This window comes from Malaclemys terrapin, chromosome 4 (assembly GCF_027887155.1).
Source record: "Malaclemys terrapin pileata isolate rMalTer1 chromosome 4, rMalTer1.hap1, whole genome shotgun sequence".
NCBI lineage: Eukaryota > Metazoa > Chordata > Testudines > Emydidae > Malaclemys > Malaclemys terrapin.
The window spans coordinates 56,501,296-56,515,117 of NC_071508.1; the positions used below are offsets into that span (position 1 = coordinate 56,501,296).

The 13,822-nt window shown below is 39.7% G+C and overlaps 1 protein-coding gene across 7 annotated transcripts in view; it reads right to left on the minus strand.

Annotated features, from left to right (window-relative positions):
• Positions 1 to 1,162: 1,162 nt before the first annotated feature.
• IRAG1 (inositol 1,4,5-triphosphate receptor associated 1) overlaps positions 1,163 to 13,822 on the minus strand; it is a 129,958-nt gene continuing 117,298 nt past the window's right edge. For all 7 annotated transcript variants that reach the window (XM_054027393.1, XM_054027398.1, XM_054027395.1 and 4 more), the window contains 3 exons: positions 10,399 to 10,518; positions 8,372 to 8,500; positions 1,163 to 4,554 (listed from right to left, as the gene is read on the minus strand). In XM_054027393.1, the coding sequence (XP_053883368.1) occupies positions 4,314 to 4,554; positions 8,372 to 8,500; positions 10,399 to 10,518 (490 nt within the window). In that variant the 3' untranslated portion in view covers positions 1,163 to 4,313. The remainder of the gene's footprint in view (positions 4,555 to 8,371; positions 8,501 to 10,398; positions 10,519 to 13,822) is intronic.

Below are 13,822 nucleotides of genomic sequence, written 5' to 3' on the forward strand. Positions count from 1 at the left end.
AGCACCTTATATCCATGACCCCTTTCATATCATGCACTGATGAAAGGCATACATCTCTCATCAGTGTTGGGAACTAGACCTCCTAGAATTCCACTCATTCTGTCCTGAACATGACAAAAGGCAGTGTCAGGCCAGTACCCTACCATAAAGGGTCAGCGTGCCTTGTTTTACAGGAATGCCAGCAACACCCAAGGCTTGTCAAAAGAAAGTTTAAAAACTCTTTTCCCATTGAAAAAGGAGTCTGCCACTGATATAGCTAATCTTGCAAAATACCACTGCTTGCTTCTTCTGCATCAGGTGATAGTAGAAGTTGATAGTAATAAATATAAATCAGAAGCTAAGAATTGTAGAAACCTGATAAGGGAAGCAAAAGGACAAAGGCCAACTCTATGGCTAGTAGAGTTAAGGACAACAAGGAGGAGATTTTAAAGTTTATTGAACAAAGAGAATCCTAACAATGGCATTGGTCCATTACTGGCTGGAAATAGAACTGTCAATAGTAATTCAGAAAAGGCAGAAGTAGTCAATAAATATTTCTGTATTATATCTGAGAAGAACAGTTAATGTAGTCATATTGTATGATGACAGTATAACATTTTCCATTTCAATAACAACTCCTCAGGAGGATGTTAAACAGCAGCGACTAAATTGCATTCAAGAGTTTATCAAAATGTTAATTTTCAATAACTCTTGAAACAATGAGGAAATTCCAAAAGACTGCAAGAAAGCTAAAATTGTGCCAATATTTAAAAAGGGTAAATGGGATGACCTGGGTATGTAACAGAACAAATGTAAATCATTAAAAAGTGGCCAGAGCACTTAAAAAAGGCTACTTTCATCTTATTAGAAGGCTATGGTGCACACCTTCTTGGTGAATAACAGGTTTTACTTGAGATGTACCCAAAGTTCCGGAAGGACATAGATTGCTCTTGCATCACTGGAATGAGAATGAGAGGGGCACCAACACTTTATACTTCTATTCAAATTACATAGTAAGCCAAGTGGAAGTAAGTGTGGAATGGAAACCTTAACTACTAGTTCATCGTTAAATTGTTGTTATGGTTCCTAGCAAAAACCTGTATAGGGGTAGGATTCAGCTTAACAAGTTCAGTCTTAGATATGTGCGCATGTCTTAAATAAGTCTTGTGCTGGGAACTGAAAGGACTTTGAAACCATATTTTTATTTCAAAACTCAAGTATGTGATACTATACAGTACAATACTAGCACACTTGTGCAAGGTCTTACAATGTTACAAATTTAAATAATATGATACACAAAAATAGTGCCCCTTTTCAATTCTTTCTACTAAAAACATCAGTGCTGTGCATGAGAAACAATAAACGTGTCTTGTTGAAGCAGAAAAATAAATATTGCACCCCAAGAAAACTATTTCAGTATTAATAGTATAAATAATTGACCTATTGTTTGTAATCTGACATGCCTTATGAACACAGAGAATAGAAGTTTTCTTTTCAGATATAGTAAATTAAAATCAGACTGACAAAATTTGATTTTAGAATTTTTTGAGCACAACCCTAATTTTCACTAAACACAAAAGTATATTCATTAATTAGTTGAACAAGGTAAAGTATTTATGCTGTTACAGCTACCGTGGTGCTATTATTTTAAGTGGGCAGCTTAATTACAGTAAGTATAAAAATATCCCAAAATTATTTTTCACTTTATTTCATTTTCATCTTTTAATCCCCTTTAAAACACCTTGCCCTTTCCCCATCCTTCCCCCAAGCTGCTAATAACCAAAGACACTGGAGGCTAAATTCTGCATATCTGATCCATGGGAGAAATTCTACTCAAACCAATGGAACAACTCATGGGTGAAATTCACCCTTGTGCAGTGAGCTCATGAAAGGCTGATGCACTAATCAAGTCCCAGATGGGGTGTGCATGCCCTCTATACTGGGGCAAATTTCATCTTGTGGTCCAGATCCCCAAAGCACTCACGCACATACTTAACTTTAAACATGTGACTAGTCTCATTGAAGTCAGTGGGATTCCTCACATGCTTAAAGTTAGGCACAAGCATAAGTATTTTGCTGAATCAGGGCCCATGTGAGTAAGGGCAGAGGGATTTGGCCCTGGCTGAACCACAGGAATTATCAGTACCAATGCTTTGTTTTGTAAAGGACTCCTAATCACACTAATGCTCAGGTCATCAAACATACTAATTTCACCATTTGAGTAAAGTCCATCTTTTGGAATGGAGGAGTCTGAATCTGTTAGGTCTTCTAGCTGCACCCAAACTGATAAACAATTGAGTTTTTATACATTTTCTATTTGATTCTTTGTTGTTTACAGACAGAGAACAAATGGCACATTTCCTTTAGCCTTACGGAGCTTCCTTAATCACTTTGATTCTTTTACTCCTCCAGAGGTGGTTTTTTTTTAAAGACACCAAATGGTTAAATCAAGCACAATTTGTTTAGCAACAGTGGTGGCCATCTGATATTTTCCTGGAGCAATATCTGTCTGTAACTATCATGGTAAAACAGTGAGTTCATTAACATTAAAGAGAAAAATCTCTCCAGAGAGTTTTAGTTGTTATTTTTGGTGGGAGAAATCGGAGTTAAAACACTTTTGAGTCAGTTAAAAACCTTTATTCTCCCAGCTAGTTTCATTAGCTGGGAGTTTGGGGACTATATTGAAAGAAAACATCCTGCTACTGGCTGCAGATAAGTCAGAATTAGGTACTGCACATGGCTTCCTTATCCTTCCCAAGGGGAAACTGCCATTAGTCACTCAGAAAACTAGATTCATAATCCCACAAAACACCGACACATCTGAGACCCAACAATACTCTCCAGTGTCACACTCACTTTGAAAGTTCAGCTGTATTCAAGTGCATAGCAATGGAAAGATGAACTTACTTGACCAGAAATCCCAACTCAAGTTCTGCAGGTACATACAATATACTCTTAAGTGCCAGACATTTCAGTACCTTAGCTCACGGGGGAATTTTCTTCAAAAATGATTTGGTCGTTTTGAAATTATACATGCACTAAAGCTTTGACATTGGGTAAATATTTTCTTATTCTTCTGTGCGCTTCTATAACTCCCAGATAAGTGGATTATTAAAAATGATTACTCTGTAATGGCCTAATAACGTGCTGGAGTTTTGAAAATATATTCGACCCGCTAACACACACGGCATTTGATTCTAAAATGAGCTGCTGCATGTGCACAATGGCCTCTTTACATGAGGACATTAAATCAGTAAGAACTTTAAACACACACAGGGTTCAGCTCTGACCAGTGCTGGGGGATGGTGTGCAAGAGGATGAAAAGGACATAGGGAGTCTCTGCCTGCAGTGCACGCAGCTGGGCAGAATCCATCCATAGTTCACATGCTGGGCTTCACCCCTTCTCTTAGTGTGCTGTGGTCTGAAGCTTAGGGGATATGTCTAACCTGCCAAGCAGCAATTATTTTGCTGCAATCAGTAGCAACTGCTAGTGGGGAGTGCATTGCACTCTTGTTCAGAAGAGCAGCAAAATGCACCACACAGCACATCCCTTTGACATACAAAGAGGCTCTGAGACACACTGGGCACTTGGTCTGTTTGCCACACAGACCTGGATTTAGTCCTTAACATAAACCCACTTCAAACAATGGAGTGGTTTCCCTCTTGCAATACATTATGAATAGCAATACAAAACATGTATTTAGTCAGCATTCCATTTTGCATTGTTGCATGATTATTGGGCCAACCTCATCCTTGGTGTAACTCATATTATGGAAATACACCAAGGATAAATTTGGCCTTGTATAATATTTTTAGTCTTCAGCAAAAGGCCTTTCTTTCCCACCCACTCATTCTAAACAAGGACATTACATTTTTAAAAAAATCCTAAATATATAACTGCTGTGAAAGTTATGACATCAGTCAATAAAAGCCAAGAAATGCAAAGTTAAAGCAAATACTCTATAACTGGTAGCTTTTATGGCTTTCCTCAAAAGTGCATGAATTAAGGTCTAATGTATCAGTCTTCCCTTTGAATATCCTGGCTATTGCTGGTGACTGTCACAACCTTGGCATGATTTAAATGTGACTTTATTTGTATGAAGTCATATCAGTCAGATACAATTATCATGACAAAAAGACAGAAGTATTTATCAGGTGGTCAATTTCACTAGGTAAATCACAATCCATTCTCAAGCCTGATGGCATAGAATAACTAGTGTGGCTTACTGATGATATTTAGCAACAGGAAAATGACAAAGTGCTACCTTGCTTTAATAACCGTGTTTTAAAATGTGTGCTGACTGATGTACCGTAAATATTTTATAATTTGTTTATTATTCTGTGCCTTGCTCATGCTGAAGTCCTGAGTTCCACCAGGTGTATTGCTGGACAGCAGAACAGGTGGCTTTTCCCTCGGGTCCATCTGATAATTCAACACAGGAGTTGTATGAATGGTAGATCCCCAACAGCGCAGCAAAAATGATTATCGCAGCTGCTACAATCCAGACCACATTCCAGTGTGTACACAGTTTTGGGTACAGTATATGTAAATAATTAATAACAACTTCAAGTTTGCTGTAAAATGGAAAAAAGATATAAGTGTTCTTCTATAATAATTATATACAAGTCAATCACCTTAATACTTTGACTATGAATAACTTTGCAATTATATGCTGTGCCAGCTTTCATATAAGGACCAACACTCTCTGCTAGATAAAAACCATATTGTTATGTCCATTTTACAAATACATAAACAGAAATGTGGATCGATATTAAATGAATTACTTTTCCAGAGTCCCCCACAGGGAGAGACTTCCAGTCCCCCGCTTCCCTCTCTTTCAAAAAGGCAGTCCCATTACTAGACTCTGACAGATCCTGTTTAGCTCATAATTTGCTTAATTTAAATAATTTTAGAAAAGTTCCTTTCCAATACAAGTCTCCATGACTTGCCAGTAGGGAGTCTGACATTCGGACCATGGGATGGGCCACATGTTTGCAGAGATTTAGAAGAAGGGTGAATTACAGGGCAAAATATGGTGGACCCCAGAATGAAGAGGTTTGGGATCTTTGGGTTCCTCCTAGACCTGCCTCAGCTTCTGGTCAGATGTTCTACCTGCTTTGATCAATGTTCTGTGCTTCTGTAATGTACAAATGCCTGTTTTTTAAAATATAAGAATGTGTAGGTATAATCAAATAGAATGGGTACATCCACACAAGAACATCAACCTATCCGCAAGAGGAAAGGGCAATTAGCTGCAGCAAGCCTTGTAAATTATGCATCAAAGGCTTCAGTACTGGACTCAAAAGTCCCATTAAACAATGTAAGAGGAAGAAGCTTCAGAACCTTTATTAAGTGTTCCTGTCCTTTTCAATACACATCCTAGAATTTTCATCACTTTTGCTCATGGTTAGCCCACCTCACACTACAGTTTCAATGTGGTCATATACTGAAACAACAGATGTTCACTATCATCAGCATAATGATCTTTACAGCAATTTGTTTAAAAAAATCTTATAACAAAAACAAACAAACAAACCCAACCAATCAAAAAACAAAACAAAAAACCCCACCCTCTTTCATGCTGCACTGTAGAGTTGGTTGGGACTTTCCATTAAATTTGTTTTTTTCTCCAACAGAAAATGCAGTTTCTATTAAATTGATATTTTCCCTGCGAAAACCAAAACAAAATATTTTGGTTTGTTGAACTGCTTGAAGTTTTCTTTTGAGTTAGTTCAACATTAAACAGTGTTTCCTTATTGTGCCATATTGTCTCATAGGAGTTTTAGTATGGGCCCCCATTCTCTCTTCAAGACTGGGCTCCCTTGCTAGACTACATCTCCCAGGATGCAATCGATAGAGTTTCTGACCAAGGTGCCTGATGTATCCTGGGAAATGTAGTCCAGCCAGGGAGCCTGGTTCTCAGTGGTGAATAGCAGCATCCGGCACTTGAATTATAGCTCCAAGGAGGCAAACCATTGGGAGTTGCATATTAATAATGTGACTTGAAACTCAGTGTTTTGGGTCAGTTCAACAAACCAAAATGAAACATTTTGATTTGGGAAAATAACATTTGTTTTGCTCAAAAAAATGTCAAAAATGTTTAGACATTTCCCAATCGAAATTTTTTGGAATAGTTTATTCTGTGAAAAATTTTGATATTTCAACGTTGTGTCCCAATTTGGGACAAAAGCAAATGTTGATATATTAGATTTTCTCATGGCATTGAAATTCTGATTTTTGCTTGGCTGTATTGCACACACTGTAGAGGTTGATTTTTAACAGGGCTTTTTTTGCCTTTGTGCAGACTTGGAAGGCAAAAGGAGCTAGATTTATTTTTGCTTAATTGACATTTAAATATGTAACAGATGCAGAACTACACATGGGAATGGATCTCTTAAGTGCACATCTATCTGCTCACCTCTCAGTCAGTATTATCTTTTACAGGTGTTTATGTGATGCACATCTGTGAAATGTTGCTTTTACCTAAGCAAGAGACCCTTTGCCCATATGTGAGCTTTCTTGGGTGGTTTTCTTAATGTATACGTTGAGAAATACATTTTTTGTAATAGAGTCCTGCCTTTATAGGCAGGAATATGCTTTGGAGAAGGTATCTTGTGACAGGGTGCTAAGCAGAAAACTGCTTAACCAACCCTCTGTCACTCCAGCTTAGGGTTACCATATTTTAATTAAAAAAAAGGACACTCCGGCCCCGCCCCAACTCTGCCCCTTCCCTTCCCCGCCCCAGCCCCTCCCCAACTCCACCCCTTCCCCAAAGTCCCCGCCCCAACTCTGCCCCCTCCCCTGAACGCTCCGCCCCCTGCTTGTCCCCCTCCCCTGCTTCCCGTGAATCAAATGTTTGCGGGAAGCCTGAAACAGGGAGGCAGCAGGTAAGCTGGGGCGGGGCGCGGCACGGCCCAGTCCGGTCCCCCCGGCCGAGCGGCTTCCTTCGGCAGCCGGCTGGCTGGCCCAGGCCAAGAGGCTCTGGCCCGGGCGTCTCCCACCCGGCTTGGCTTGGGCCCTGGGGCGCCAGCCCTGGTTCCGGCCGAGCACCACTGGCCCCAGCCCCCGGCCGGGCACCGCCAGCCCCAGCGGCCCCGGCCCCCGGCTGAGCACCGCCAGCCCCAGCGGCTCCGGTCCCTGGCCGAGCACCGCCAGCCCCAGGCTCTGGCCCGGACCCAAGCCCCAAAACCCCTCCCTCCCTATTTTCCCGGACATGCTTTTGGGGATTTCCTCCCGGACGGGGATTTGAGGCCCAAAAAGCCGGACATGTCCAGGAAAATCCAGATGTATGGTAACCCTACTCCAGCTCCAATTAAGGGAGGTAAATTGGAGCTGGGTGGACCACCTGGCCCTGATTGGGGAAGCTTGAACAGCTGCTGACTCATCAGGCTGGGGCTGGATAAGAGAATTGGGGGGAGCTGGAAAGAGGAAAGCTGCAGTCAAGGAAAGGCAGTGAGGGGAAGCATAGAGAGATAGCTTGACCCTCTGTCCTGCTGGTGGACTTAGGGTGACCAGATGTCCCGATTTTATAGGGACAGTCCCGATTTTGGGGTCTTTATCTTATATAGGCTCCTATTATCCCCCACCCCCTGTCCCGATTTTTCACATTTGCTGTCTGGTCACCCTAGCGTGGATGGTAAGAAGGGGACTACTTGTATGGTGGAAAGGTGGTGGGAGCACAGCCGGTAAATAAAAGCACCAGGTGGGCACTGCACCTAGAGGTCTCTGTGTGACTTTCTCAGCCCAGCGGGAGCAGGAGCCAGGAGGGCTCTGCAGGGACACTGCTACATATCTGCATATCCCTGAAAACACTAAGGGACAAATTTCTAAATACTGCTGCCTGTAACTCTCAGAGCTGAACTGTGCCTGGTCTTTCAAATTCCCCTGGGGTTCCCCAAAGAAGTCAAGCAGGGGTGGGAAGGAGGCAAGTCCATGCCTCTCCACCCTGCATTATTCTGCAGAATAGGACCTGTGGACAGTTAGAGTAAGCTGCACTCTCATGGGGGGTGAAGGAGAGGGGTTTGCACTGACACACCCCCAGAGGCAAAACGTAGGGTTCTGTTTGCGCATGTTAACCCATTGTGACTGCATATCGCACATTTGTGTCAGCAAATTCAGCATTTACTGAAGCACTTGGTGCATGCACAAACTGAATGCCTGATCTTGAGATGTGCTGAGCATCTGCAACTTCCAAAGTCCATGGGAACTTCAGCTGCTCATTACCTTTCAGGACCAGGTCTTTGGAAAATATAACTTAACTGCAACCTTCAAAAGGTATTCCTGGAGGTAAGCCAAAAAATACCATGAGATGTGGATAACAGTGTGAAGTACTCAGCTGTGTATCTCAAATTAAACTGGCCTCCTGACAGATGCACCACACTCGATTCTCACCTGTTTTTCGTATTATTTATCTCTTCACTTTCACCCTCTTCATGCTCATCAGGGATCTCATTTGTTTTCTCTTCATCTTCCTCTTTCAGCTCATGAAGTTCTTTGGTTTTCTTTAAGCCTTCCTGATAACTTTAAGCATAAAACGTATTTCTTAGTCTAGAAGTGCCCAGTAAATACCTTTCTTGTGCAGTGAAGAACTGGCCATTTAGTGAACATATTAAATAAAATACAAATACTGCTTGTGGTGTGGTGCCTAGGCAACAGGAAAATATTGGCAGAGGCCACTAAGATACCAAAGGTTCCCACTGTCCCTTCCTCCTACATAGATTTATATTAGTTAGAAAAAACTATCAGATCATTGAATCCATCACCTTGCAAATATGGGTTATAGTTCTCAGTTGATCACAACTGCTGTGGTGTCGCATGGGAGGGGTGGGTTTTGACTCGCTTTGGACACTGGACTTTACCAGTTGCTTCCAGTCCCATCCCAAAAATAAAGATACACTATTATCATTAGCTTCTTTAGGATGAATTCACTGCCTTTCCTTACAGGGTGGTGGAGCTTTTTCTATGCACTTGAAGACAGTTAGACCCACTGTCCATTGATTACTCTGAGCTCTTGTGACTACAGGAGTGGGTTCACAAAGGGCATGAAACTTATGTCTGTGTTGTGCAAAAGGCTATGTCAAGTCTTCAGTCTTACTCAGACCCATATAAATTCTCTGCTCAACCTTGTGCTGGACTTCAAACTCTGCTGTACCCTTTGCAGAATCAAGGCCTAGGGGAGATGTTTTGGGCTGTTCTATCCTTACAATGCTGATGACATTCAGTTTTGCATCTCCTTTTCACTAAGCCCAGATTCTACAGTCTTACTACTCTCCCAATGTCTGACCAAGATTGGTATAGGGATTAAAGGTGACCAGCTGTGACTCAGTTCAGATAAAACAGAAGTGATTTGCTGGACAACTGCCCAGCTTTCACCAATTGGGTTCACATCCTTGGAGTTCTTATTGTAGATCTCCTGATCTTGGAGAGCAGTAGGGGCCCATGAAGTCTTTCCTCAAGTAGAGATGTCTAGGAGGCTGCAAACATTTCTATATATTGCTGACTTTGCAAGTTATTCAGGACTGTGTTACCTCCAGTTTGGATTAATGGAAGACATTTCACGTAGAGATACTCTTGAAGTTCATCCAGAACCTATAGCTTGTGCTGAATACAGCTTGGGATAAGTTGCCGTGACCATGTTCACCTATGGATTCCTGTTCACTTCTGGCTGCAGATTTAATGTTGCTGATGATCTCTGAAGCTCTGAGTGGTCTGGGATACAGTTATCTGAGATAAAACCTTTTACCCAGTATCCCACTGTAGCAGTTAACAAGAGCCACCCTGCTACGTTTATCAGTTCCTAGTGAAAACTCTTCAGGGCTGTAAGTAGAATTTTCTCAATTGAGAGCTCCTGCCTTGGAAATAGCTCCTTTTGGGAGTTTGCTGGAACCACAGCCGAGACTAATGAGCTTCAAGGCGTGATGTATGGTGGAGCATAGCTACTTGGGTTAACTATTTTTTTAATTGTCAATTTTTATCTAGCTCTTGTTTGTTTTTATAGCTTTAATAAAATTATGTTCCTTAGTTTCTTAAATAAGTGCTAGCTGCTCTGATGCTAGGGAAGCTATTATGCAGGATAGTAAAATAAACATTAAACATATCGGCACATTGTATAGAGACATTAAAACTGTTGCACATTATCAGAATTATTTTAATTTACTCTTTTTATCCGGGGTAGTTATTCCTATATTATTTATTTACACATTACAAATCAACATATTGTTGATAATAGGTTTTGTCATTTAAGGGGAATTCAGTAAATGTTGTTTCTATCGTCCACTTATTTTGAAGTATTTGGCTCTCATCTTAATGGAGAAGTGAAAGTGGTGCACATACACTTACAGTTGCTTTATATCCTTAAAGGATGTGTCCTAAACTGGTAAATCCCTCCTGGGGAATTCAGTTCACATAAACACTCTCACCCTTTCTTATAAGCTTCCTCCTCTATCTTGGCTTTTGTCTCAGGGTTGATCTCTTCTGAACAGATCTGCGTCAGCAGAGAAGCAGGCGATTCACGGTCATGCTCTCCATTTGACTTTCCACTGACAAGATGAAAGAAAAAGAGAAAGGAAAAATAGCATTGGAAAGTGTTGTGGTTGGAATACGCAATTGGAGAACGATGCAATTCCTTTCACATTAATTCTGATCCTGTTATGATAAACTCAAATGTATCTTTGGGGGGAGGTCTGAATTCCCTCTTTTCAACTACCTTGTGGAAAAGCCTTGTAAAAGAGAAAACCAATGGTTCTAAGCAAGCTTTTAATTTAAAAGATCACTATCTAAAGAGCAGTAACTGACAGGTCTAGGGCATTAAATGTTGGATTTTTTTTAGAGATTTTTTTTTCCTTGCTCATATTCAGCATTAGTTTGTTCTTCATTTAACCCTTTCTCCCCTGGACTTTCTAAAAGACTTCCTAGAAATTGAAGTCTGTTATGACAAAGAAAGATAATATAGATAAACACTGGCTATTCACTTAATATTTCTCCTCTTATTTTTCTTCTGCATATTAATCTATCTTCTCATGGGTTGCATATGCTGTATTCATACATATAGACACATGTGTACTTTCATTTTGACTTTAAGATCTTTGAATGTTTAGCTTTAATATAAGCCACTGCATATTGCTTAATTGTATATATATTTGTGAATGATAGAAAGGAAGATGATAATTAATGTTTTGTGAAGAAAATGTTTTGTGAAGAAAATGTTTTTTACTTGAAAGATTAAGGGCCAAATCTATATTTAGCCATACAATGAAAAAATTATTTGTCTCTGGATCATAAATCTTAACTCACTTGAAGAGTGTTGGAATCTAAAAAAATCAAGAATAATCTCAGATATATGTCTCGTCCAAACTTCAAGCAACTAGAACTCTTTAAATAGGCCTGATCTTATTACCATTGAAGTGAGCGGCAAAACTCCCATTGACTTCAACGGTATGGGATCAGATCCCATTAGAGGAGGACAGATTATCTGTGGTCAATTGATTCTTTTAAGAGAACATTTATAGCAATTTGAACTACCACGAGACAAGGTTTTCTTATTTACTTCTGGAAATCCAGCACTTCATGGGCCAAATTTGGCACAGGGCAAATATGCATAACTCTACTGAAGTCAATAGAGCTGCACAAGCTTACACCAGGGAGCCAGTGGGCCCCACATCTTCTATATACTTACAAGCCGTTAACCTGAAATCTTCAAGACATGCGTCTGTTACTGAATAATATGGACTTTAAAAAAATAATTTATTGATGAGAAAAGATAGATTAGATTTCTGATCATTTTGGAATCTCTTTATTGTTACAAGAGATGGGCCAAATTTAGGGAAACCTCTATTTGACAAGAATTTTGCTCAAGTGGGAATTTTCCTCAAGTAAGGACAGCATGATTGGACCAAAAATTAACAGTGGTATTGCTGAATATCCATCCCTTTGTGTCATTTATATCTACTGTTTCCCCATCTTTAGAATATTAGAGCTTTCAGTAAAGCATAATGGGGATAAAACAAAACATACCTTGAGATTTAAAGCAAACTAAAAAGATGAAAGTTAACATTCTTTACCTGAACGGGAACTGCATATTTTGACATTTTCAATTCTGCATAATGCCTAAAGCATCTTAACAAATTTTGATCCAGATTAACACAATATAATGCAAATAATTTATAATGATATTTAACATAGTCCAAGCTAAGATTGTTAAAAATACACAATATACCAAGCAGGTTTTTAGCATCATCTTGTCCTTCAACAAGTTACTTATCTTTTAATTCTGAAATGTCAGCAAGCAACTTCCTTAGAATGTGCAATGTTTCCTGCAAGAGATAAGTGTTTTGCCATGGACAAGAGCCTGTCAATATGCTGTATGCTTTCATACATTTGCGTGCACACAGCTTTTAAGTGCAGCACATCCTGTGTCCACAATGGAAATCCTTTGTCAAAATCTGCACAAAAAGCTTGGGTGTGTCTTCTGTTCCCATCTCAAAATATCATGTGTTTATTTTTCAGTCTGTTTCCATATCATAGTCATCTTTATCATCAAATTATTACAGAAGCTTTGTGTTTGTCACTATTTGAACAGGGAAGTGATCCAATGCAAGCCACAAATATACAAAATCTTAAAAAGTGTAGTGTACAACATAATTTACGTTCATAAGTTCAAGAAATTAGTTGCGATAAAACTCAACTAGGTATCAGGTTTCAGAGTGATAGCCGTGTTAGTCTGTATCAGCAAAAAGAATGAGGAGTACTTGTGGCACCTTAGAGACTAACACATTTATTTGGGCATGCTCTACCCAAATATTTGTATACCATCTTTAGAAATTTCTATAGCTGCATATATGTTTTTCAATAGAGCAGTTCTGTAGGGGCCCGAGACTTCCAGTCTTGCTCATGTTAAGCAGTACCTTATTTGATAAGTAAGTAAAGTAAATAAATCCATTTATTCATGTCTCAATATTGGTGACATAATAACAGAACTTTCAGAAGCCTTAAACAATCCATCACTAATTTTAAGCACTCAGTGGCTGATCTTCCAGTGATCTGCTGCACATCATCCATCCATCTCCTTGCTGGACATCCCCTATTATGATGACCCTGCTCCATTCCTTCCCTACTAACTTTCTCAAGGCTATTTCCATCTCTATGTCATTTATGACCAAAGTACATAAGTTTGTCTCTGTTGATTTCTGCCATCAGAGTCTGTCTCTCTAAAATAATATTTCTAAAATAGCCATTAGTCTTCCCCCGCCCCAGTCGAGGAGATACACAGGAGTCTTTGCCATCACCACATTTCAAAAGCTTCAATTTTCCTTTTGTCACCAGCATTAACTTCCCACAATTCACATCCAAAATCGCTATGGAAAAAGTTAGGCTTTTCACCAGTCACACTTTTGTACATTTCGAGATGCCATGGTTTTTCACACTGTCTTAAGGGAGGGCATAGCTGAGTGAGCCATCCCTAATCTTCTTCTGAATTCTTTGGAAACATCTCCTTAGTTAGGTATATATGATCTCAGATAATTAAAATCATTTACTGCCTTACAATTGGTCATTTATTATGATGTCTGCTTGCATCCTTATTTTGTTAGTTGCTTATAATACTCTTGGAGGTACCATTTGGGAGAATAGACGGAGAGAAGAAGTTGGGCTAGCTTGGGAAGCTTAAAAAAACAACCAGATTCCAAACAAAAACAAAAAGAAAACAAAAAATACAAACAAACAAACCTCCAAAACAAACAAACCAACCAAAGCCAAAATGACATTCCTCCCCACAAAGCCATAAAAAACTAAAACAAACCAACCCACAAAACTCACCAGTATTAAAAACAGAAGGAAAAGTGAATA